This window comes from Syngnathoides biaculeatus, chromosome 7 (assembly GCF_019802595.1).
Source record: "Syngnathoides biaculeatus isolate LvHL_M chromosome 7, ASM1980259v1, whole genome shotgun sequence".
Lineage (NCBI taxonomy): Eukaryota > Metazoa > Chordata > Actinopteri > Syngnathiformes > Syngnathidae > Syngnathoides > Syngnathoides biaculeatus.
The window spans coordinates 22025491-22050576 of NC_084646.1; the positions used below are offsets into that span (position 1 = coordinate 22025491).

The window sequence follows — 25086 nt, forward strand, 5'->3', positions numbered from 1 at the left end:
TGCAATATGACTTTTTTTTTATATTACTGAAACTCTAGTTTGACACAGACTTGTCAAATACTAATATTGTAGCTTGTCCGAAGTACTCGACACTTAATATGATCGCAGCATTTGCCAGCATCAGCCAAAGGTACAAAATGGTAGTAAATCCATCAATTTCCACCTGGTTTGTTCAGAATTCCCACCCCATGTATAGCCTATGGCCATGTCATGAAAGCCCGTCTTTGAGTCTTGATGCCTAAATTCTTATCCAACTCAGCTCTCCATTGACTAGAGGGCAGACTCCCGCTAAACGCGCGTGGTGAGCTCCTTCCCGTGGTCCTCTTCCGCTAAATGTTTGCAGGGACACGTGTCACGTCCAGATGCACATTATTAACGTTCTCTGTGGAGCACTTCTGCCCAGAGGTTTTTTTTTTTTTTTTTGGCCATTTGGCTGTATGACAGGAGTAAGCAGAAAGAAAACACGAACCCTGAAAATGATTAAGAAAAAAAAGTGGAAATTAAAAATAGAAACATTATATATGCATATATTATGCATACGTATATAAACACACACATAATGCTATACATATATACTGTCTTTTTATATATAAATTTACAAATGACACGTAATTATAGAATAAAATAAAGTTGGGGTTTTTTTTTTGGTTTATCCCTCAACTTTTTGATTGGACTGCTTCGACGTATTCATTCAGGTTTTTGTAGGGGATTCAAAAAGTACAAAGATTATTTAGAGGGCTGACACTGTACACTCTTCAGCACCAGCCTCGCATGAATCACGTTATGTTGAGTGGGGGGTAAAGATGTGGGGGTTTGGGGGAGGAGGTGTTAGTGTGTGTGTTTATGATGGGGGGGGGGGGGTGGCAGCAGGCGCTGATGAAAGACAGCCCAAGAGGATTTTAGTTCCAGATCCGCAGGAAACTGTCCCAGGAGCCGGTGCCCACGGCCATGCCGTCCTCAGTCACACCCAAGCAGCTCACCCTATTGTCGTGGCCTGCCAGCACGCCTGCATGACATCAAGACAAACAACAACCCGTATATTACTCGCCACTTGGTTGCAGCATGTTGAGTTTTACTACTCTGAGGGTTGCACAGTTCCTGGTAATCCCGTAAACGCCCAACCTACGTCCGCATTTGGCAAAAAACTTTTACACGCTTGCTGAAGGGGACTGCATGAAACAGCAACTTTAAATCTTGATAATGCCCATATTTTACCACTAGATGTCACCATGGAGCCACCAAAGAGTTTTTTTAAGGCTTCATTTGTGTTCATATCACATTATATTTGTAAAAAATGAAAAAATAATAACCAAAAAATTGCTAATGCCTATCAGAAGTGCTGGAACCTCACCCAGCTATCAACAGGTGTGAGGCGGGGTACACCCTGAACTGATTAACAGCCAAGCGCAGGACACATGGAGACAAACAGTCGCACTCACAGTCACATCTAGGGGCACTTTAGAGTCTCTAATGCATGTTTTTGGGATGTGGGAGGAAACCAGAGTGCCTGGAGAAAACCCACACAGGCACGGGGAGAACATGCAAACTCCACACTGGGAGGGTGGGATTTGAACCCCAGTCCTCAGAACCGTGAGCCCAATGCTCTAACCAGTTGCACCACCATGCCACCTCAGTTTCAAATTTAAACCATACACTCAGTACCAAAATATGCAGTTTAGGAATTGAATGCCGGCCATGCATTCGTCTTCAGTCATGTTTATTCAGTCTAGGGTTGCAACTGTCCTGGAACCTATCAAAGCTGCCTCTTTTTGTGATAGAGGGGGATTATTATTCTATTCTTTGATTAATAGTTAATAAGACTATTGATTATAAAAATATTTGACAGTGACAGCCTTAACTTATTAATTGCTTGTATACAGGTACTTGGACCCCTATTGTACATGCTCAACAATGGATGACTGGGTGGATAAGACCAGCCCAGCTACCAGAAGTGGCAATTCACAGTAGCTATGCTGGGGAGGTCAGTGTTCCCATAGAAGGCAATGTATGTAGACTGAAATGAAGTCATAACTTGCTTCTTCAATCCATTTCTATTTGGGTTACTGTTTTGTCAATGCCAAAGCGTATGGATATAATAATATGTTAATATATTTTTAATGTGCAAGGGAGTCCCAGCTCCTTTTTGTCGAGATTGTACGTTTCACGCAACATGTGCTGCACAACGTAGTGGCTTCATTAGTCTTTTGGTTTTCTTGCTTTGCACACACAGTGAATACAGATTAATTTGACCTCCCTCGTTTAGTGTCGCAGTCAGCATCCATCCATCCATCCTCTAAGCGAATTATTCTCACAAAGGTCACGGGAGTTCCGGAGTTTATCTCAGCTAACTTGAGGCGAAAGGCAGACTACACCCTGTAGAGCTCAAAATGTGTGGGGAGTATCAGGCAATTCACATCTACGTGGCCAACCATTAAGTTTAAAATTTTATAAAGTCATTCCTTTGCTGTCTGCTATATGTTATTTACTTTAAAGTTGAAATTGTATACAAAGTCCAGCAGTGAAGTAAGGTACAACGATTACATGTACAAAAAAAAAAGTCCTGATTCAAACCGCAGTAAAGAAAATCATTTTATGTTCATTTGCTGCCATCTTGTGACTACATCGTGATAGTACTCAGAGGTTGACTGAAAACTTTCTCCCAAACCTCTCCAATAATACCAGGAAGTGCATTTAACAGTATCCAAAATGTATACAATAGATATCAGTCACTGTAAATATCATGTGTCATATTGAAGAGATTTTTCCATTCTACGGGTCCGGCCCATGAAAAAGCCTAACGTACCTGCCCGTTCGCCTTTCAGAGTGTCCCAGACGTTGCAGTTGAAGTCGTCGTAGCCGGCCAATAGCAGACGGCCACTTTTGGAGAAAGCCACGGATGTAATACCGCAGATGATGTTGTCGTGGCTGTACATCATCAACTCCTGGTCAGCTCGCAAGTCAAACAACCTGCAGGTGGCGTCGTCTGAGCCTGTGCCAAAGGCATTTCCATTGGGGAAAAACTGTAGGAAGGAAGGAGACTGAAATTTAATGACAAAGATTTTTAGAAAACAATTAGCTGTCAAAGTTCTGTTTTAAAGGAAATTTTAATGCATAATGCCATTGTATTTGTGTAATCCTGAAACTTGAGGCTTAATGTGCACCTTTTGGAACTATTTCATTTAGCGACATGCAGGGACTCCTTCACAACTATGGTGGTGACGAACTTTACAACAAGCTGAATTTTTTTTTCTATTAAAACTGTCCTATTCAGTTGCAAGGACTTGCGAAATGGTGGATCTGTATGCGTTTGTGATGGAGTAGTTTTGCTGTCCAACAGGGAAGTTTCAAATATTACTTCTGCTTATTTTGAAAAAAAAAAAATATTATTTTGATGCTTGTTGAAACTGCAGCTGGACAGAAAAAGGTTTTCAGACAGAGAGTGGGATAGAAGGGTCAAGGAGACTGGGGGCAAGTATCACAGCAGAACAATACTAATACTGTACCTTTACAGTCATTTGTACATGGGGGAGGGTCACTTAGTGAGGACGTACAAAACCTAACCAGGAGAACAAGATATAAGAGCAAGATGATGCTTCTGACGTGTGGTGGGATTCTTTTTTAGTGTCTAAACACCTGTAAGAACTTGTGAGTTGATGTGTTAGTATAGCTTGTGTTATTACTGATCCCAGCACAAGTAATTAAAGCCTATAGTGTGTCAATCAAACTTCTTAGTGAATGAACACGATAGCACATGCATGTTGATCAACTGGTGTACAGATTTGCTGAACTGGCACATCAAGGAAGGGTGAGCCCAAAAGGGGCTGGGGCAGCGAGTCCAACCAGCAGGGGTCTCAACCAGGGGGACGCCACCGAGCACCTCGGACCCAAGCCTAACCAAAGTGCCCAGACCAGTCCCAAAGGGAGGGGCACTGGCACCAGACCCCAGAAAGTGAAGCCCAATGTCATCATGATGCACAAACTGTTTTATTCTTTACATTCTCTTTAATTATATTATAACTATGTTTTCATAAAGTGTAATATTGTTGAGTACTGCTTTCTAAAACCATTATTATTCTTTTCCTTTCGGCTTGTCTTGTCAGGGGTCGCCACAGCGCGTCATCTTTTTCCATCCAAGCCCATCTCCTGCATCTTTCTCTCTCACACTAACTGCCCTCATGTCTTCCCTCACAACATCCATCAACCTTGTCTTTGGTCTTTCTCTCACTCTTTTGCCTGGCAGCTCCATCCTCAGCACTCTTCTACCAATACACTTACTCTCACGCCTCTGGACATGTCCAAACCATTGAAGTCTGCGATTATTATATTAAACATTACAAAATTTTCTTTGGTGTTTTACAGAGTACTGGAACAAAATAAAGAAATTTTCACTCATTTCAATGGGGAAAGATGATTTGACTTTTGTATAAAGTTAGCTTGGATGCTCTCCAGCTCTCCCACAACCCTCGTGAGAATAAGTGGCTTGGAAAATTGATCAATGGATGATAATGAAACTCCTGTTTTTAAAACATTTTAGGCTTCAAAAAGTAGATATGTTAGAGAAAAATCTGGTCACCCTTATATAGCAAGTATAGAACTATAAGAGAGAGCTATGTAGAGTTTATTACTCTTGAACCAAAAGAAAATCTAAGGCAATCAAAAGAAACCGCATATGAACCATTTTAGTTACCACTTTCTAACACCCACTTGTGTATGTGTGTGTGTGTGTGTCTACTTGTAAGACTTACAGTGACAGCGTTGATGTCAGACACGTGCCCAGTGAAAGACTGCCTGCACATGCCATCACGGATGTCCCACAGCTTTGAGGTGGCATCACATGCTCCAGACACAAAGGTCTTGTAATCCGGGCTGAGTGACAAGCTCATCACATCCCCAGTGTGGCCAGAGAAGGATGTGGCCTGCTGGCCTGTCTCGATGTCCCATAATGCGCTGGAAGAAGAAGTACTCAAGTAATGTGCAAAATGGTACAATTGTATATTCTTTAATTATGTCATTTAGTCACGTGATGTCACATACTAAGAAAGTGTAACTGGATTGGCTGGGTGTTGGGTTCTGACATCCTTTGCTAATGTCTGTGATCTGAAGTAACCCTGCCTGTTTTCCACTGAATTTACACATTGAATTTCAGACAGCGATTTTTAGCCAATTGAATTTCACACAGCAAATTTTAGCCAGTTAAATCTCAGGAGACTGAAAATTTTGCGTTTAAATTTTGAAAGGTTGTTTTTTTTTTGATATGTCAAATTTGTTAACATTGAAAAGTTAAACTGAAATACAGCTATCAAAAATGTAATCACTTTGAAATAATGTTTTTTTTAATAGGTAGTCAAAATATGTATACAAAAATACAACCTTTTCAGTGGTATTTACAAATGTCCACTGTCATGAAATGCATGATTTTTAGTTTGTTATTAATGAAAAAAAGGCAGCCGGAGTGGACCTATCAGTTTTTTCACCACAAAACGTGATTTTGACGTATTTGGCTTTTTGTAACTCCCGCCATGAAAATCCTCTGGAGAGATTTGGTTTGGAGAAGAAGCAGGAAGTGACGTCAACTGCAGCAGCGCACTCAGGCTGGCTCGTCTGTTTATACTAGTTTTACCTGCTGGAAGGTAGCTCGTTGTTCCTTTGAGTTAGTCAAAATGCCGACTCGTTGTATTACTGGATATTGTTTGAACTTTTTGTATAGAGATACTAAAAAAACGTACGTAATCTTGGATCACCACCGGCCTTGTTGACAAGGCCGGGCTTGCCTTGTGGATCGCTGTAAGGACGCGGAGGTGAATTGGGCGGAGAGGTGGTTTAGCCGGGCTCTCCTTGCACCATCCACCGGTGTCAGAGCACCCCACTTCGCGCGTCGGCTCGGTCGCCACGGTTCGCCTGCCAACGACGGCTTGCTTGCCGGCGACGGCTTCCGCGTCGACCCCGACACGGAAGTGGTATGGCCGCATGCGGGAGGAGAAAGGAGCTCTCCCTCCCGCCCGGCATGGGTCCTCCTGAGTACGCTACATACTGACAGGGAGTCTGTTGTTAATGAGAAGTGATCCGCGTATTTCACTTGATTGTGAGAGGTTCTCTTCTTCAAAAAGAGCTTCCGTGTTCCATAACAAGTTACCACTACGTGTTTTCATTGGCGAAGGTCCCGGTGTAACATCTTGCAGCCAATATGGCGGCCACTTGGATGTCAAATGAGACTTCCGCAACTTTGCGCTTGGATGACATGCTCTCTGCTCATATTTTTTTTTCCCGTATAGACATTGAAGTGAATAACGTTTTATGCATTTTTCATTACAATATCTATTTTCAAATGTTTATAGGCCTGTCAGTTGGATCTAAAGTCTTTATTCCAAGACATTTGGACAGTTCTTTTTCCAACTTGGAAGGAACAGTTTGCTTAGCTTTAATTCAAATCCTAGTGGCACATATTTACTTCCATAATTTGCTATCTTATTTTCATCTGTAAAATTGAATTTCATCTTTCATACCGCTCACTATTCATTTTTGAGACAGCTGTCCATCTTGTGGAGGGTGAACATTTGGTGACTTATATAATAACAAAATTAATACATATATGTTGTGTGTATATACTTTGGGTTCTTGGTTGCAGCTGGACATTCATTCCTAAATATGAAAACCCCTAAATCAAGTTTGTATAGAAATCGAGTTTCTTTTAACAATATTGACACTTTTATACTAAGTGCATGTTAGACTCACTCCAGGGAGGTCTACATCTCCACAATATGGGACCTTTAAGGATATCTTGTGCATTTTCCCATTCCATTTCTTTGGTCTTGTAGTTTATCATTTTAATTTCCATCACTAGTTTTATTTTATCATTGTCATTATTCCTTTCATCCATCTATCGCTGATGGAAAGCAACAGACATGGCAAGTCCACCTCCACATGCTGTTATGCAGTTAACAACCACTTTGTAATGTACATTGTGGAATGGCACCGCATACTTTGCTGTTTTGTGAGACCTTCCATCAATTGTAGATTTGAGAGTTGAACTCTCCAAAGAATATGCACACTCACCAAGTGGTGTCTCCAGAGCTGGTAAGTATCTGGTTGTCATCCAAGAAACGACAACAGGACAAATAACCTGAAAGAAGAGACAGAGTCATGAATTAATTATAGGCAATGTTTTACTCAAGATGACATTGCTTTGTCTACACTAATGGGACCTCATCCATCACATTATGTTTACACTAATTTATTTATCTCATCAGACAATGTATCAGCAATTCAGGAAGTCTTTTTCCGTGACTTCAAAATCAGAACATTATTTTTTTCAAACCCGTGATTGGTCTTATGTGGACTGATTTCTTCAACAGTGCAAGACAATAGACCCCTCCGTGGATATTGCGCAATCCGCGTCCCTGACCAATCAGAGGCCAGAGATCTGCATGAACCACGCCCCTTTTTGCTCCCGCCATTTTCTCAGACAACGTTGCATGGTTCAGTATAGGTTTTGTTAGCGTTTTATTGCGTATTTTGGTTATTTAAGAAAAAATATGGTTAAGAGGTGTAGTCACTGACTTTGTAATAGTGACGACAGGTATCCTGAAAGGCTAGTTGGAGGAGTTCGATCCGTACCCTTTCCAAAACCCAAGACCCAGTACGAAAAATGCCTTCGATGGATCAAACTTTGTGGAAGACCGCATCAACAACTAAATCCATCTAATATCAACCGGAACAGATATGTTTGCACGAAGGTATGCCTTGTATTTGATTTTTAATACATGTCTAGTATAAATGAATTTGAAGTTCTTCGCTATCATAACATTGCTACGTGTGAACGATTGACACACTTGTTCTTTGTTGAGCGTCATTTAGCGATGATCGGACTGCACAACCGTGTCGCTTTGTTGCTGGCTCGCGGCCGAAGCTGAACCAGACAGTGTTTGCACGAAGATATGCCCTATATTTGATTTTTAATTCACGTCTCGTATAAATGAATGAGACGTTCTTCGCTAGCATAACACCGCGACGTGTGAACGATTGACACACTTATTCTTTGTTGAGCGTCATTTAGCGATGATCGGACTGCACAAACGTGTCGCTTTCTTGCCGGCTCGCGGCCGAAGCTTAACCAGACTGTGTTTGCACGAAGATATGCCCTATATTTGATTTTTAATACACGTCTCGGATAAATCAATGAGACGTTCTTCGCTAGCATAACATTGCTACGTGTGAATGATTGAATGAAATCAGAAGCATGGCGTCTCTCTCAGTTAAGAATGTATTGTATTTAGAATCTATAATATATCGTTGATTTGAACAAAATCAGAAGCATGGCGTCTGTCTCAGTTAAGAATGTATTGTATTGTATTGTATTGTATTTGCCATTTTTACTAATTGTTTGTCTTACGTCAGCGCACGTGGCGTGACGTCACTTCAGGAGGCGTGGTTAAGTGCCCTGTATGGAGGGGTCAATTGTTGTGCTCACCTGTATGTCCCGGCAGTTCTCGGGTGACACGCACACTGCCCTCACGGGTCTTCAAGCTGTATATGGAGCAGATGTTGTCCAGGCCACCACAGGCTACATAGTTCCCGGAAGGGGCATAGGCACACGTCATTACCCAGGAAGAGCGCAGAGGAATGGCATGCATCTGTGGATACCAATTGCCGTTTTATTATTAACACTGTACAGAAATTAATTGAGATTTGAACTGTAAAAGGTAGTTTAAGAGTGTTCTCCAGTAAATTAGAAATTAACTACTGCTGGTGGGTTTTCGGACCTTATTTGTGGTGTAACTGTCCCAGATAATTAGCTTTCCATCTTGCGAGGCACTGACAAGAAGCCTGAAAAACAAAAAAATAAGATGACACATGGTGTGCATGCATTTTACAAATGACCATGATCTACAGTGCAGGCATGTGGTGCTTTCAAAGCAATAACAGGCAGCCACCGTGCACACTGTGTACCCAACTCAACTTTCACAACAGCCGCAGCTGTAGCAAAGTGTACCAAAACCAAAATGTAGACAAAAGTTCAGGTGCACAGACAGAAGACATCTATCTTGTGCTTCATTGTTGCTCAGTACTGTAATGTCCTTCTTAATGTAATATTATTCAGCATGGAAATATCGATTGTCACAGAGATGGGAACCTTGAGGGGTGTGGAGAAAACAAAGACACTGAAAATATGAGAAATTTACTGGAGAGGAGGAAGAAAATGCAGAGGCTGAATAGAGAACTAGAGGAGACAGGGATGCCGAAATAGTGCAAATGCCGAAACACTGACCGCATGTTTCCTGCTCTCTAGGGACAGGAAGTGGCTTGATGGGGCTGTGCTACAATCAAGCAGGAAGGTACCGAGCACAAATGTCAGTAGCTATGTACAAAATAAGGTCCCTGGTGGATCATACAGAGGGCATAAGCATGCTGGATAAACTGTTATTGCAACCATTCAAATGATGCTAAAAATAGTCTGTAAATTTGCCTGAGATTAAGAAAAAAAACAAAAAAAGTTAATGTTGTGGAATCCAAAGAGAATGCACATCATACAAAGATAAAGCCCCCGCAGGGACTTCATGCACACCATGTAGAAATAATTACTTAGTGCAACAGTTAAAAACGCAGTTTGTATTGTTTTTTTCTATGATGTGGAAATGTGTGCAGCCATAGTTTGACTACTGGTGAAGACCGAACATTTCTGAAACCTTCAAGTATTCAAAAAGCTCTCAAACTGCATCTTTAAGGTGATTTTAAACAAGCTTTGTTCAATGCTGCCATCAGTGCACAACAAACATAATCCGTGTGGTAGTTATGAAATGTAATTCTCTCCAAACACATGGTAAGTAGAAGTGGAGGTGCCAGTGTCATTCACTGATGGTGGTATTAGTCATATTAGTAGAAGTGGTGGTAGTAGCAGTAATAGCTGTGTATAGCCCCACACCTGGGACTGCCGTCACTGGCCCAGTGCATTGCATTGGGAGACAGATGGACAGAGAGTAAAATGTAAGTCATATACTTAGAGAGACATAAGATACTGACACACATACTGTATCAAAACTTACACTGGAGTTAGCGCTTATATTATCCGCATTATGTACTTAAGTTCATATGCGAGAATAAGCAAACGTTTAATAGAGCTGCCATTTTTGAGGGGGAGGGGGGTCTCAGGAATAACTGTCCTACCTGGAGTCACTCCCCCAATGCATTGCATAGATCTTGGCCAGGTGGCCCCTGAGAGTGCGTCGTGTCCGCATCTGTATCCGGCCCACCGAGTCCAGACCAGCTGTGATCTGCCAAAACACAGGAAGGAGTGTCAGTGGTTACATACACACATTTACTGTAACCACTCACCACTGGATACTACCGTATTCTGGGTTTAAAACGTCATCTGTCAAAAATGAGGTGAAGAGCAAATCAGGAAACACAGATTCTAATCATGAAGTTATAATACATAAAATTACAAAATGATGAAATGATTCCTCCTGGATATTTTTTGCTCCTATCGGAACACAGAGTGCACACCACTTTGCCGGGAATGTCCACTTTTTGTATGTGTTCGATTAAACATGTTGATACCGTTTTCGGTCCTATCTGTACAGTTACACTTTTTTCAAGCCATGCCCGTCTGATTTTTGATTCCAGCATCCTTGTCAATTGCCCTCACTTGATCTTAATCCTTTTTTCTAACATTTTCACCATTGTATAACTTTGAACACACCGTCGCTCACTCCGCGCTAAGTCCCACGTGCCATTACTTGGCTAAATAAGTTACACTGCGATTTCTGAGAACCGAGAACACATGTACATGGCAATGGTGAAATTCGATTAACCACTAACACGATTGCATCGTTATACTTTATAACTCTGTTGTCCAATTGAGTAATCTGCCTCAAACAAGTTTTAATGTTTTTGTCGCAAAATGCAAATGTTTACACTACCGAGCAAGTTAGAACAGCATATGATAGTCGTGCTTGTGCTAGCACTAAGCTGAACTTCCAGCTCGGAGCCCACCACCGAGAGGCAGTCGCACGATACCCCCCTGAAATTTTCTCTCAACGGATTTGCGCTTAGCTCGAGAATGGTCATTTTGGTCTGAAAAAGGTCGGAAATCTGGCAATCGGCGGAAAATTCTCATCCCTGATACACACAAGGGCCCTCCTTCGGTCCAAGGGGCCAGTGCAAGAGTCTGCACTGTTTGCCGGCTTCACTCAACACTAACACTATCCCCTACCCCCGCCCCTCTTCATCCACCCACAAATTCAAATGTCTTTAAATAAATATTAACATGGATGAGTGCCTGTTCCTATCCTTGAATCCATTCATTTTCTGAACCCCTTATCCTCACTAGGGTCATGGCCGTGCTGGCTCCTAAAGTAGGTAACTCTGGTCAAGAGATGGAGGGTGCACCCTCACTGGTTGCTAGCCAATCACAAGCCACACATATAAACAACCAACCATTCACAATCACACCTAAGGGCAATTGATAGTCTTCAGATGATCTACCATGCATGTTTTTGGAAAGCAGGAGGAAGCCACAGTACCCACAGAAAACCCACACAGACAAGTGGAGAACATTCAAACTCCAGACAGGCAAGGCTGGATTTGAATCCAGGACCTCGGAACTGTGAGGCAGAATTCGTTTGGTAAACCAGGGGTCGTGAGTTCGTATCCCACTGGGGCCTCCATGCCCCGAGAGGGGTTGCGTCAGGAATGGCATCCGGCGGAAAAACTGTGCCAAACAGATATGAGCGTTCATCTGAGACGTCACACTGTGGCGACCCCTGACGGGAAAAGCCGAAAGAAACTTACTTTTTATTTGAATCTGTATTATTTGAAAACCTTAGTAGCGATTCCACAATAAGGTACATCTCGTCTCAATCTCATTGTACTTCAATATAGCAACAATAGAAAGGCATTCTCTGATGGCATCAGTTTAATATTAAACAATTACCAGGTATATAAACCCTACACATATATACAGGACCCTGATTTAGCTTTCAATCAGTTTTGGTGTCCTTTGTCTGGAAATTGTGAAAGCCCCCTGGTATAAATTTTATATCATCAGTATCAAATCAGTTTTCAGTAGCAGCAAATTAAAGGATTGGTGTTGGTGGAAAAAACGGCATCCTTACTTGTCATAAAACATGTCACACAGACTTCTATTTGAAGGTAAATTATAATTGCTAACCCGTTGCCCTTTGAACTCTTTAAGGGTGGCACACTGTGAGGTGTTTGGGCATACTGTAATGGAGGTCTTCCCACCTCTGGTCTGAGTGACTTTATATCAGGTTTTATACACATGCCCTGAGAGCCATGTCAGCTAAATGTGTACATTTCACTCTGTGTCCCCCTCCACGGAGTGCAGACAAGTATGAAAGCTTGTGCACTTTTCTCTCTCATGCAGAACACGTTTTAGGTAATGATGCTTTCTATGGCCACAGACTTACACACTGCTGTACAAAACTGGCTCTGTCACTGTTACAGTAAAGTACAACTATTAAAAACTAGTGGTATCAAGTAAACACTAATGGCAAGATATCGCAATACTTTTCCAGTACCAATATACAATGAAACCCTATTTCATTATATTGGTTGATAACACAGAACTTGTCTAATTCAAATCAAGAAAATGATTATTCTGATTAAATGTCCAGAGTTAAGGTCCATAAAGAGATATTCTTCTACATACTGCCTCTTACCTGCGACAAAGTAGAGTCGCTGCAGGCTTTCCTGGCATCCTGCATTGAATAAACATTGTATTACAGTAAATCACAGAAATCGGGAAATAAACATTTGTGGCATCCGTCACCGTCTCATCCGAAAGTGTTTGCGTCACATCTTACAGTGAGCAGTCGTTCGTTCATGGGATAATCACGCTCAATTACACACAATGTTGCCGTACCCGAATCTGATTCCGTAGCTGATCGGCCTCCTGCCGCAACTGTTCCAGCTCACTCATTGCTCCTCAGATGTGTTTAGGTCACACTCCAAACCAAATGCTGAGTGAGGGAGGAAAATGCACGTGACTGAATGCACTGGCTTTTGTACACAAACCCACAGACAGACAGGTGCTCCTCAGTCTCTTGCTAGCGGTTACCTGCAAGAAAAGGGGAGAGAAACAATTATATTTAGCAGAAGGTTGGTTACTAATACATCCATCAAACAAAATGTACTGTATCCTGTTCAGGAAGCAGCAAAGGGTAGAGCAGGGCAGAGGCCTGCAGGAGGTCTGGCTCTTCAAACACCCCCAGCATGGCTTGAAAAGGCCACCTGAGACACACTCTGACCTTTAACTCCCTCTATAAAGACTTTGCGTTGTTACATTGTATCATAGCATGAATTTGAATCTTGCAACACTGTCGCCCCTTTCACAAAGTTCATAGAGGCAGGCATTTTTTCTACCTGTTTTCTGTGTCACTGTTCTGTATAAACAAGACTAACATGGAATGGCGGGAGGAAGCTGACTTGGCAGTTTTTCCAGTGGTCGTCTTGGAGTTGAAAGACAGCAGAGGCAATTCCTGTGTTAAAATGAATTCCTAAATGCTGGGACAAGGGTGATAAATGGGTTTTTGAAAGAAATATGCACATCAGACTGGTATAAGTCATAAAAGATGCCGGCCTTTACATTGTCACTCATCAAATTAACTGGTAGAGGGATGTTCTGTCGCTGTGTGAAAGTACACACTGTTGTGGAAATACCCTTCTTCGGTAGGTTCTGCCTAAAAGGCAACAATTTGCAAGTTTACAGGATATCTGAGTAAAAGAGGCTAGGATCACAACACATTTAGGACAGAGGACAACAATAATTCCCAGTTTTTAAAAACTTGGGTTTTTGCCATACACTGTGTCTATGCTCAAAGAATATGGGATCTTATATACCATTTGCCCCATGGAGAATGACAATCTCGAGCAGAATTATCCAAACACTACTTCAATGATTTCCAGGAAACCTTTGGGGCAAAATGTGGGCTAAAGAAGCAGCTATTGAATTAGGAGTGTAGAAGTGGAGTTAGTTTGAATGAGGATAGTTCTGAGTCAATGTGGTGGTCCAGGCAAGTCATTCAAGTATAACTGTATAGTGTAAGACTAGTCACCATAATGTCAATGTGTGTCTATTTGTGTGCATGTAGCCCCCTTTCTTCACCTTAGGGAGCATGAATTTGGGTGAGGCAGCACTTAGAAAGTTCCCCACCCACTTCACGTCGACAGAGAGATTAAAATTTCACTTCTATAATTCAACAATTACAGTCGACCCCTTCCCTTCTGTTCATCACGACAAACATCTCAAGACTCACCAGAGTGAGGGGAACATTTGTGCTTTGGATTAAAATCCCTGTTAGTTGTTAACAGAGCCAAGTTACTGCCACACAAGGTGTATTTCAAGTTTCACAACTTATTTGAACACATGGCCTGATTTTTCTCGGCCCAAGAGGTATTCGACTGGAATGACGCATCTGTATAACCAAGAAATGAAAGTGTTTCAGCTGCCCCAGGAAAGACGTCACTCTCCTCTGGTTTACGCAAATCTCCTGGAGAGAGGCTCTTGCCACTGTCTCCTCTGCAACATACAATGCTTCAGTGAACATTATTTTTAATTTAGATTTTGCTTTGAGTATTGAGTCATTCCTGGGACCTTGTAGTCATATGGAATGACCAGCCATGAAATTCAATACAGATGAAATTAGTACAAGTAATAGAGACTTGCAAACAAATCAACCATCTTGGGAGAGGTTTTTTACAGTGGTGTGCTTGTTTGAAACTCCCCATTGTTTATAACAAAGTAGATGCCAGCCACAGGAATAAGTAGTGGTGCTTGGCAGAACTTTCAGAGAGAGATCTGTAATGTCTTCTCTGCCCTACGATTGTGTGGCGAGTGGAAGGTCGACCAACCAGACACTCTGTGAGACTAATTAAATAATTTCTCTAATGTGCACAAAGTTCTTTGGTAGATTTGTCAAAATGCAGTTCTATAAATAATTCATTCAAGTCTCACACAGAATCAGACTAATAATGATGGTATTCTACTTCAGCTCAGCGTCTCGCCTGCCATCTCCTGGTGGATCTACAACTGAGGCTGGGGAACACCACCTCATCCACACGTACTATCAGCACTGGGGCACACCAACGCTTTGTCCTATCCCCTCTGCTTTTCTTGCTCTACAGAATGACTGCACCTCGTGGCGTCCGACTGTCAAACTCCTGAAATTCGCAGATGACAACATGGTCATCGGCCTCATCAAACACGGTGACGAGTCTGCATATCGACAGGAAGTGGCGAGACTGGAGCTTTGGTGTGATCAACACAACCTGGTGTTGAACACTAAGGATTGTGGAGATGATTGTGGACGTCGGGAGGCATCCTTCACCACAGCTGCCCCTGACGCTGTCCAACTGTCTTGTGTCAACAGTCGGGACCGTCAAGTTCTTGGGAATTACAGTCTCAGAGGACCTGAAGTGGGGGATGAACATCAACTCAATCCTCAAAAAAGCCCAGCAAAGGATGTACTTCTTGCGGCTTCTGAGGAAGCATGGCCTGTCACAAGAGCTTAGGGATGAGAATGATCAATTTGGAAAAATACTGAAAATGTCTGCCTTCGGGGGGGTTCAAAGGGAGAGCAGAACATTGTTTTATAAAACACACTGGTAAATGGTGACCTCTGGTTACGTCTAACAGTGTAACGACAGGGTAATCATAATATTTTGAAAAATTTAAATCTGAATCCAAACAACCAAAATAATTTTGCCAAACGTCAGACATAAAAATGTAGTCAGTGAAATTTATATCAAATAGGCGACTGCACTTACAAGTTATACTTCAGAAATAAGTACAAAAGTAATTTGTTTATAAAAGAGAGAGAGATCATGAAATATAAAAGTGAGCAATAAAATGCGTGATCTACAGGGCCAGTGCTACAGATAGGCCTAATCGTATAAACAGTTGTCAATAATATAATATTTGAGAAATTTACGTCCAACTTACCTTTGCGTTTCCTGGTTTGGATATGGTCCTGGTTATTTTTTTGCTCCTATCAGAACACAGAGTGCACAGCTCTTTGCTGGGAACGTCCACTTTTTGTATGTGTTCGGTTTGACGTGTTGATACAGTTTTCGGTCCTATCTGCACGGTTACACTTTTTTCAAGCCATGCCCATCTCAAACTGTTTTTTGCCCCGTGGTTTTTATCAATTTCCCTGGCACGATCTTCATCTTTTATCTCCAAGACTTTTCCCATACTGGCAAATGTGCAGACCGCTCGATAACATATGCGTACATAGGTCTATAAGTTATAAACATGTCGTAGTAAACAGAATGGTTCTCTATGAAATGTTAACATCAGAGTGAAAATACTGACGAAATATCGCCAAAATACTGCCGGAAAATGGAATGTTGTCATTATAATCACAAGATAGCAATGCCGTTTTCCAAGAGCACAGGTGTGACTAATTTCACCACGAGCGTTGCCATAGATGCTGGCGGTCGGTCTTGATCACAGCCTCGCCCCACCTCAAGCTGTACCCAAACCCACCCCCCACACACACAAATTTTCTCAACGGATTCACACATTTTACAAAAATTACAATTTCAGCTGAAAAAAAACAGAATTCCACAAAAATTCTCATCCCTGATCGCTGCTGAGACAGTTCTACACAGCGGTCATCGAATCGGTACTGTGTACCTCTATCACAGTCTGGTTTGGGGCCACCACAAAAAAAAGGACAAACTCAGACTGCAACAGGCAATCAAAACCGCTGAACGGATTGTCGGCATCACGCGATCCACTATTGAGGACTTGCACGCAACCGAACTAGGTCCAGAGCAGGCAGGATCCTTTCGGACGCTCCACATCAGTATATTTTATATACTTTATACTTTGTTGACTGAACAATTTGTCACTTTAAACTGCTCCCTTACCACAATTGACATTGTTAAAACACTTATCTATATAGATTTTACATCTTCCGGGTCTTATAAAGAATAGTTCCGATAAACAGAAATGTCTCTTGTTCTTTCTTCTTGTTGCTATGTTGTGCCTTGTTCTTTGTTCTGAATGTCGTACCAGGCCAGCACTGACTGCCAGAGGAAAATTCCGTGTGTGTTTTTACACAGTCGGCCATCAAAGCTGATTGCGATTCTGATTTCGATTGCGCTGCTTTGCTCCTTTAGGACCTGGACAACTTGATGTGATTGATGGAACCAAACATTCTGATCTTTAAAAGAAAATACTGAAGAAGAATGTTCAGCCATCAGCTCGTGACCTCAAGCTGAAGTGCACTCGTGTTCTGCAGCAGGATAATGATCCAAAAGACACCACAAAGTCAACTTCTGATTGGTTTACATGAAAACTAAAAAGGTTTCGAAGTTGCCTACTAAATGTTTATCCGATAAGTTGCATCGAATTTTGTAGGTTTTCTGAGAATCTACTGTACCCACTGGTAACGTCACCGTATTAGTTTACATACACAATTACCCTGAAAACTAATCTATTAAGAAAGAAATGCACTAGACACTAGACTTTAATTGCGTCAGTGGCTCAGATCCCATCCTGAGGAATTGAGCTCGACATCCAGCTCCAGTGGTAAGTGAAAGAATTACATATTTTGCACAAAGATGCAGTGACTTCAATGTTAGGAAAGAAAGAAAAAAAAATCTTGTGCCATACATTTAAGAGCAGCTGTTGTAACATTTAAGTACATTTGCATTTAAACATTTGAGGCACACTACATTTAGGATTTAATCCATTTACTTGAATCACTAACTACAGTTTTCTAATTTTCTATATTGAACCACAGTGTTTGTGTTGAAAGCATGTATGGCTACAGTAGCTAACAAAAATGCGAAAAACATTGGGAATGAAACCTGTGCCTCATTTCAATTAAAACTTGGACATACAACACTTTTAATTAATGGTGGTTTTTTATGGAGGTACTTGGGTTTTCAAGCATTATTTGGGGTGGTATTTGGGTAGGTAAAAAGTTTGGGAATGGCTAGCATACAGTAGATCCTCTTAAAGAGTTCATAGCCAGATACAGTATTTCACAGATGTACGGTAAGTGCCTGTTCATGAACATATTGCTTAAGAACTCCAACTTGCCATTTCTTCAGCTTCCCCCGTGCAGACGCTCCCTATCTGTCACTGCCTCTTCCTCCTCTTTGCTACTATACCACCTATTTTTCAGTCACTGACTCAGGACTATGGGGAATCTTTAGAGGTGGCGGTGGCTGCATTACAAACATATCAGGGATTTTTTTGCAGGAATTGGGAAATTTGCCTCTCTTAGAAGCAGCATGGCACACACGCACAGTGTTTCTGGTTCCAAGAGACTCATTTCATTGCACAGTGCATTTTTCGCTTGGAGGGATACAATCCGAACCAACACTAATTTTTTTGCTGATATAGGACTGATTTCCGGTGTCATAGATTGGTTTGGGCCACCCCTACTGAGAACAAACATTAGGACCTGTGAGTCTGTCCAAGATTCCCAAATGAGAATTTTCACAAATCACAAAGGCGGAGTACCTCAAGAGAGACTGGCATATCAACCACCTGAAGACTTGCTCAGATAACCTGTTCATGACTAGTTCAAACATCCAGGGAATGGAAGAAATGCTTGGTGTGCTTTCAATATGTAAATTTTCCAGTAAGGCAGGTTGCCACTTCAGTCATTATATGCCTGTGTAATTTATGGTTCTTAAAGTCAACATACCGTACATCTGCTTGGGAAACAAACCATACAAATCTTTTTTTTTTGTTTCATCACTCCAAACAGTAATGCAATGCATAATCACCTTTACTTTGTAAAGTATGTAAAAAAGAGGGTGGCACGTGGTGATTGGTTAGTGTCTCTGCTTAACAGTTCGGAGGGCTGGGCTTCAAACCTGGTCCACGCCCTTTACAGTTTGCTTCTTCTCTCTGTGCCTGCGTGGGCTCTCTCTGGCACTCCGGTTTCCTCGCACATCCCATAAACATGCATGGTAGGTTAATCGAAGACTCTAAAATTGCCCGTAGGTGCGAATGAGAGTGCAAATGTTTGTTTATATTTGCCCTTCGATTGCCTGGCAACCAGTTCAGGGTCTACCGCGCCTCGTGCCTAAAGATAGTTGGTATAGGCTTCACCACAGCCACGACCCTAGTGAGGATAAGCGGCTAAGAAAATGGATCTATGGATGTCAAAGACACACAAGGAATTTGTCTCAGGTAGTTGGAGTCGCTCTAGTACGGCAACAGTCAATTGACCGAGAATACAATTGAGACAAAGACATTGCAATAAGTCACTGAACAATAAAAGGTTGGTAGTATGGATCTATTACCCCACATACATTGCACTAGGCACAAGTTCAAGTAAGCAGAAATCTAAATAAAACAATTGCTTGACATGTGACACTACTTTCATTTACTTTCTGTATTTCTTAATAGTTTCACTGTTGGAAATACAGGACTGTACAAATATTTTCCTACATTTGTATGCCAAATCTATTTGCATATTGTAAGCGTACGCCAGAACCTTGAAATTTCAATGCCGCATAATGCTGTTCAACAAAATTTGGCAGTGCAAACAATGTTAAATGTTACTTGAAAGATTGTCTGTAAATCCAAAATGAAAGGGTGAATGACTGTTTTCTGGCATTTCATTTTGTAACTGCATGCAGTATATGAAAAGAGATAACTCAAATTCCATTCAATTCCATGCACTCTCTCTCTCACTTTACCACGCAATTGAAGCATATACCAGTTGGCATTGGGCTCGAGACAAACGAAACCCTGGACTGGTCTGTCTAGTAACCTTTTTAGGGTGCCTCTCGCCCAGAATCAGCTTGGCTAGGTTCCAGCATAGCCGCAAAGAAAAATGGCAAGAGTGGATAGGTGGATCATCATATTCTATTGATAGTCACTATCTCTAATAACCACAGCAGGTAATCGCTACTCCAATATCATTATCCTTAACCCTCTCTGGACCAAATAAAATTTTGCAGAGAGAAAAATCTGATACTTTCACAAAATTATACTGTGAACTTAAAATTTTCGATTATATTAAACCCGTTGCAAATTTGCAACGCCTGCCCGGAAAGCGTTAATGACAGCACTATCATACAAATATCCATCATCAATCTTTTTCTAATCTAAGGCTGTGGGTAGATGACACACCTACAAGGATTGAGTAAACATTATAAGACTACATCTACATCTTAACCAGCAAAACAGTTTCCAAAACTTAGGGTGATTAACCACCTGGGTTTGTGAATTAGTTTTTATAATGGGTTGTTGATTGTCAGATTAAGATGCTTGGATATAGCCTGATTGCCAAGCAGGACCACAATTTCTTGGCAAATCTCTTTTCGATTAATGCCAGACAATTTCTGGACTAATGGCATTCGTATTAATGCTGTTACAAATTAAGTTTTCTGAGTCCATGTTTGGGAACAACTGTAAATCTACATTGCAAATCTATGTCCCAAGATGAAAGCACATTTCTAATTAAGGACTTCAGATAAAAATGTTTGGGAAACCTTACACTACAGCAGTGGTTCACAACTGTTGTCAGTCTGAGGCCTGCAAATCCCTATGATTGCAAAGTCATAAACCGCCTGTGTGGAGTTTGCATGTTGTCCCCATGCCTGTGTGGCTTTTCTCCAGGCACTCCAGTTTCCTCCAACATCCCAAAAACATGCATTCATTGGAGACTCTAAATTGCCCTTAAGTGCAATTGTTGTCTGTCTATGTGTGGCCTGCGATTGGCTGGCAACCAGTCCAGGGTGTCCCCACCCCCCTACCCGATGACAGCTGGGATAGGCTCCAGCACTCCCGTGACTCTTGTGAGGATAAGTGACTCCAAAAAAGGAAGGGTGTCTGTACTCTAGTTCAGCTCTGAATACTTCAACTGCCTAGGGTAGACCCAAAAAAAGAAAGTCAACAGTGAATGCTGAATACTGATTCTGCTAAAGAATTTCTTTGTAGTGACTAACCAGACTGCAATTATTGACGGGTTTACAACGTTTCTCAGCAAAGCATAATTTGAAGGTTTGTCGCTTTAATAGTTGCAGACTTAACAATCCACACAACTTGCAGTTATAAAGGTAGTGGAAGGACAGGAATTGGGATGTGATTGGTGAATCTACAATGCACAATGACCGTGCAATGCCTTACAAGTAAAGAAATGCACAATTTCACTTCACAATTGCACACACAAAAAGGTGCCTTCAAGGAACACAATCGGCATCCATCTTCTGTATCTATACATCTATCTGTCAAATAAGTCTATAGAGAAGTGCACTGGGAATAGTGTGATTATGTTTTGATACTTACTGGACAGTGTTGTCAATTCTGCACAAATTTGCTTTAATCATGTTGATGTAACTGTAACTTGTGTGGCCGTACATTACCAAGTAATGGGTTCAGCTAAGCTAATGTTTTTTTTTTTTTTGTTTTGTTTTTTTGTAGTGGACAAAGGATATTCCTGCCACTCGGCAGCTGCTGTTCTGAGAATTGCTCCAAAACCAAACACCAGAATTTGATGGACTGGCAAAAAAAAAAAAAAAAAAAAAAAAGCGATCAACAAAACAACACAGTTCCCATTATAAGTAAATCTAAGTATTAACACTACAAACTTTTTCCCCCCCGAAATGGAAGCATTTGCTTGTGGCTTGGCCTAAGAAGGTAGTGTAAATAGCAAAGATGTGCCACAGATAGCAGTGAAGCACTATATTGAGCACATCACCTCACTTCAACATAGTTCTTTGGCACCAATATGCCACAAGATGGTGCCAAAGCAATTATAACGGACTGATTTAGCCTGAGCACAAAAACAGTGCAGTTTTTCAGTAAATAACACACTCTTATTGTGAATTCCTAATGTACACTTTTACCTAAAGGTCTATGTTGAAAATCAGTACGCTTCTATACTGTACCCAAAACTGCCATGAGGGGTGGTCCCTTAACTTCTGAGTTACTCAACTGTTTTTTTTAAAGGAGCTTCAAACTGTTTATCATCAGTTGGAGCATACAATCTAAAAACTAAATAAAGCAAAGAGAATCACATGCATGTAAAGAACCATACAACTTTGGCTAAGGAATCTTCGCTAACATATTATATAAAAAGCCTTTGGATATTTGAACACAAACAATGAAGCAGCACATCTAGAAAGACGCAACACGCACAGGCATATAATCATTGTCTTCTGTGAAAATAACTGATATTGTAGTTTACAAAGTCATTTTTGACACTCTTCTTCATCCACGTCTCTCTGTGTCTTATACGGCCGCTGGTGGCCATGGCACACACGTAAGGAAACTTAATGTGGGGCTGGAAGGGGTTAATGGCATTCCCCTTAATTTCAATAAGAAAAATTATTTGCAATAAGTGTTTTGTTCAACGAGGGTGGTCTTGTAAAAGCAAACGTATCTCAAGGCAATGCATGTGCATTTCTTTACTAGCTCTCCACAAACCACTTGTTGAGAATGACTGTGCTACATAAAACAATTCAAAATATCAAATTACATGTTATTTTCAATTTCCCTCTTGAGCAAGAAGTTTGAAAGCTGCTGATCCAGGCAACCACAAACAGCATGTAATTAAACGATGATACTGTCCTAATGTATTATGTAAAACAAGTCTCTTGAAATTCCTGAATCAAGGAACATTCATATAAACACTTGTGAAAAATTCACGTTATGGAACGACTTCTGGAACAAATTAATTTCATAAGAGTAGAGGTACCACTGTATATATAAAAGACATCTGACAGAGAAGGGCAAAGAAAAGCCAAGGACCACCTGTGGAGAGCTGCATTCAGCAGGTATTGTTGTCACAAGGAAAATGGTGAGTAATGTACTCCGCCCACATGGCCTGTAAGTACCCTCACCACGCAAGACCTCATTGCTGAAAAAAAAAACATGTCAAAGCTCATTTAAGGTTTGCTGAACAACATTTGGACAAGCCAGTTAAATACTTGGACAATTTAGTCTTGTAAGGTGAGAGCAAAATTGAACTGTTAGGATGCCACACCGTGTTTGGAGGATAAACGGCACTGAACATAATCCTAAAAACACCATACCAAGAGTGAAGTTCGGAGGTGGAAACATGGTATGGGGCTGCTCTTCAGAAAATCGTATTCATAAACTTCATAATATCAAAGGATGGAAGAATGGACAAATGCTCCAAGACATTCTTTACAAAAATCTGACGCCATCTACGAGGTTGACCACTAAATGCCCAGCCAACCACCTGACTTGAATCTAATTTAAAATGAAATAAATAAATAAATAAATAAATACTCTATGGAAAGGACTGAAACCAGGGTGCACATTTCTGCAGGATAATGATCGAAATTATATTGCCAAGGGAACACTCCATTGGTTTACAATAAAATAAAATGAAGCTGATAAAATGGCCCATCCAATCACCTGGCCTGAGTCCAATTGAAAATGTATGGAAAGAAATGAAATTTGAGATCCATAAAAGAAGCCCACAGGAACCTTTAAGATTTTAAGATTACTTTTGTACTGGAATGGGCAAAATCATACCAGAGCAATGCATCAGACTAGTTTCTCCATCTTGAAGGTGTCATTGCAAACAGGCTTTTGTACAAAGTATTACGTATCAGCCGGTGTGTTCAATACCTTTTCCCTTGTGTCATTGCACATTATTAAACTACATTTCTGAGCTCATTTGAATGTAACAATCAATTACTTGGGTTGTTCCCAACATCTGGTGAAATCTTCATGTTAATAGCGTCTTTGGAAATAGAGTACAGTTCCAAAAATGGTAACGTTAAATATTTCAGCGACTGTAGACACACAAACATATACACACTGTGTGTATATATAAAGAACCGGCAAATTGGCAGTGGCGGCTCCAATTCATAAAGGCGGCCTCGACTAAGAATTAGTGTGTGTGTGTGTGTGTGTTTGTGTGTGTGTGTGTTTGTGTGTGTGTGTGTGGTGTGTGTGTGTGTGTGTGTGTGTTTGTTTGTTTGAGAGATAATTCATCAATATGGGTCTACCGGCCCGCCTGGATCGTTGTAGACTGCCAATTCGTAAAGAAACATGTTATACAGAGTAATAAGATAGTGGTAGCCTGGGGACATTGACGTCAAGTGTTCACGGATGGTAATATACCAGCGCAAAAAAACAAACAAACAAACAAAAATAAATAAATTTGTGTGTCTTTACAATGAAAGCAGTGCGACCAAAAAGCAGGAAACATGCGCAGGGCAAGAGCGCGGCGTTGAGATACGAGACAGCACGTCCTCACCTGAAAAACAGCCTTTTTGTCCGTCTCGTCGTCTCTCTGCCTTCCCCGTCCTTAGAGTCCGATAGTCCGTGTCACGCTAGTCCGTTTTCACAAGATGACCATAGTCACGGCTTTGTGGCAGGGGAGATGGCAAAGAAGGTCGTTTGAAGTGAGTTTTGGAGGTTTCCAGGCTTCGGGGCTGGCGCCACTGTGGCCAGATTTGTCAAAAAATTTCTCCAAGCAAGCTAATCACCACACCCATGAAAGTGGGATCATGGCAACAGCCTACGCTAAAGGGGTGTCCTGGTTTGAATTGTGTTCGGAGTTTCAGAACAAAACAAACCATGTACAATAAACCGCCATTTCTCACAATTAAACAATATAAATAGCCTCTTAGCTCGGGTATTTTCCAGTAAAATCATTTCCTTTAACGCAGGATGATAGTTAAAAAAATATTGTGTACCCTTTACGCAAATGGTACAGTCTGTTCGCTCCCCCAGTGAAAAGGGAAGCAACCAGGATACAGGAAGCAACTATTAAATTTACAAAACTGGTTACAATATCGAGGCAAATTTAAGCACCGATTTATTCAAATACGGGCAGGCTGCTAAAGTCAATGAATCAACCAGAACTAAAGAAAGTGTGAAAGCTTATATTTGCCCTGTTATTACTTACATTTCCCAATAACACTTTCAAAACTAAAATAGATAGATGACCTTAAAAAAGAAAGACCTATGATGCCGCAATATAGTGTCGTGTATGGTTTGTGGAGCTGGAACCACCAAAACATGTTACTCGTTTAAAAAAAAATGTATTTGTTAGCACAATCTGTAATCCCCAAGATATTTTAATTCAAAATCTGTGGCCAAATAGAAGGTTT

At 41.2% G+C, this 25086-nt stretch overlaps 1 protein-coding gene across 2 annotated transcripts; it reads right to left on the bottom strand.

Annotated features, from left to right (window-relative positions):
* Positions 1–378: 378 nt before the first annotated feature.
* LOC133503918 (guanine nucleotide-binding protein subunit beta-4) lies at positions 379–24450 on the bottom strand. Of its 2 annotated transcripts, none has more exons than XM_061825917.1 (10): positions 24228–24450; positions 12881–12977; positions 12678–12716; positions 10162–10268; positions 8760–8823; positions 8468–8630; positions 7054–7120; positions 4746–4947; positions 2804–3020; positions 379–1006 (listed from the first exon to the last, which is right to left on the bottom strand). In XM_061825917.1, the coding sequence occupies exons 2-10, from the start codon at positions 12935–12937 to the stop codon at positions 900–902; spliced, it is 1023 nt and encodes a 340-aa protein (XP_061681901.1). In that variant the 5' UTR covers positions 12938–12977; positions 24228–24450; the 3' UTR covers positions 379–899. The 2 variants fall into 2 exon arrangements, with proteins under 2 accessions (XP_061681901.1, XP_061681902.1); XM_061825918.1 differs by having other exon boundaries at positions 12881–13075.
* Positions 24451–25086: the final 636 nt, after the last annotated feature.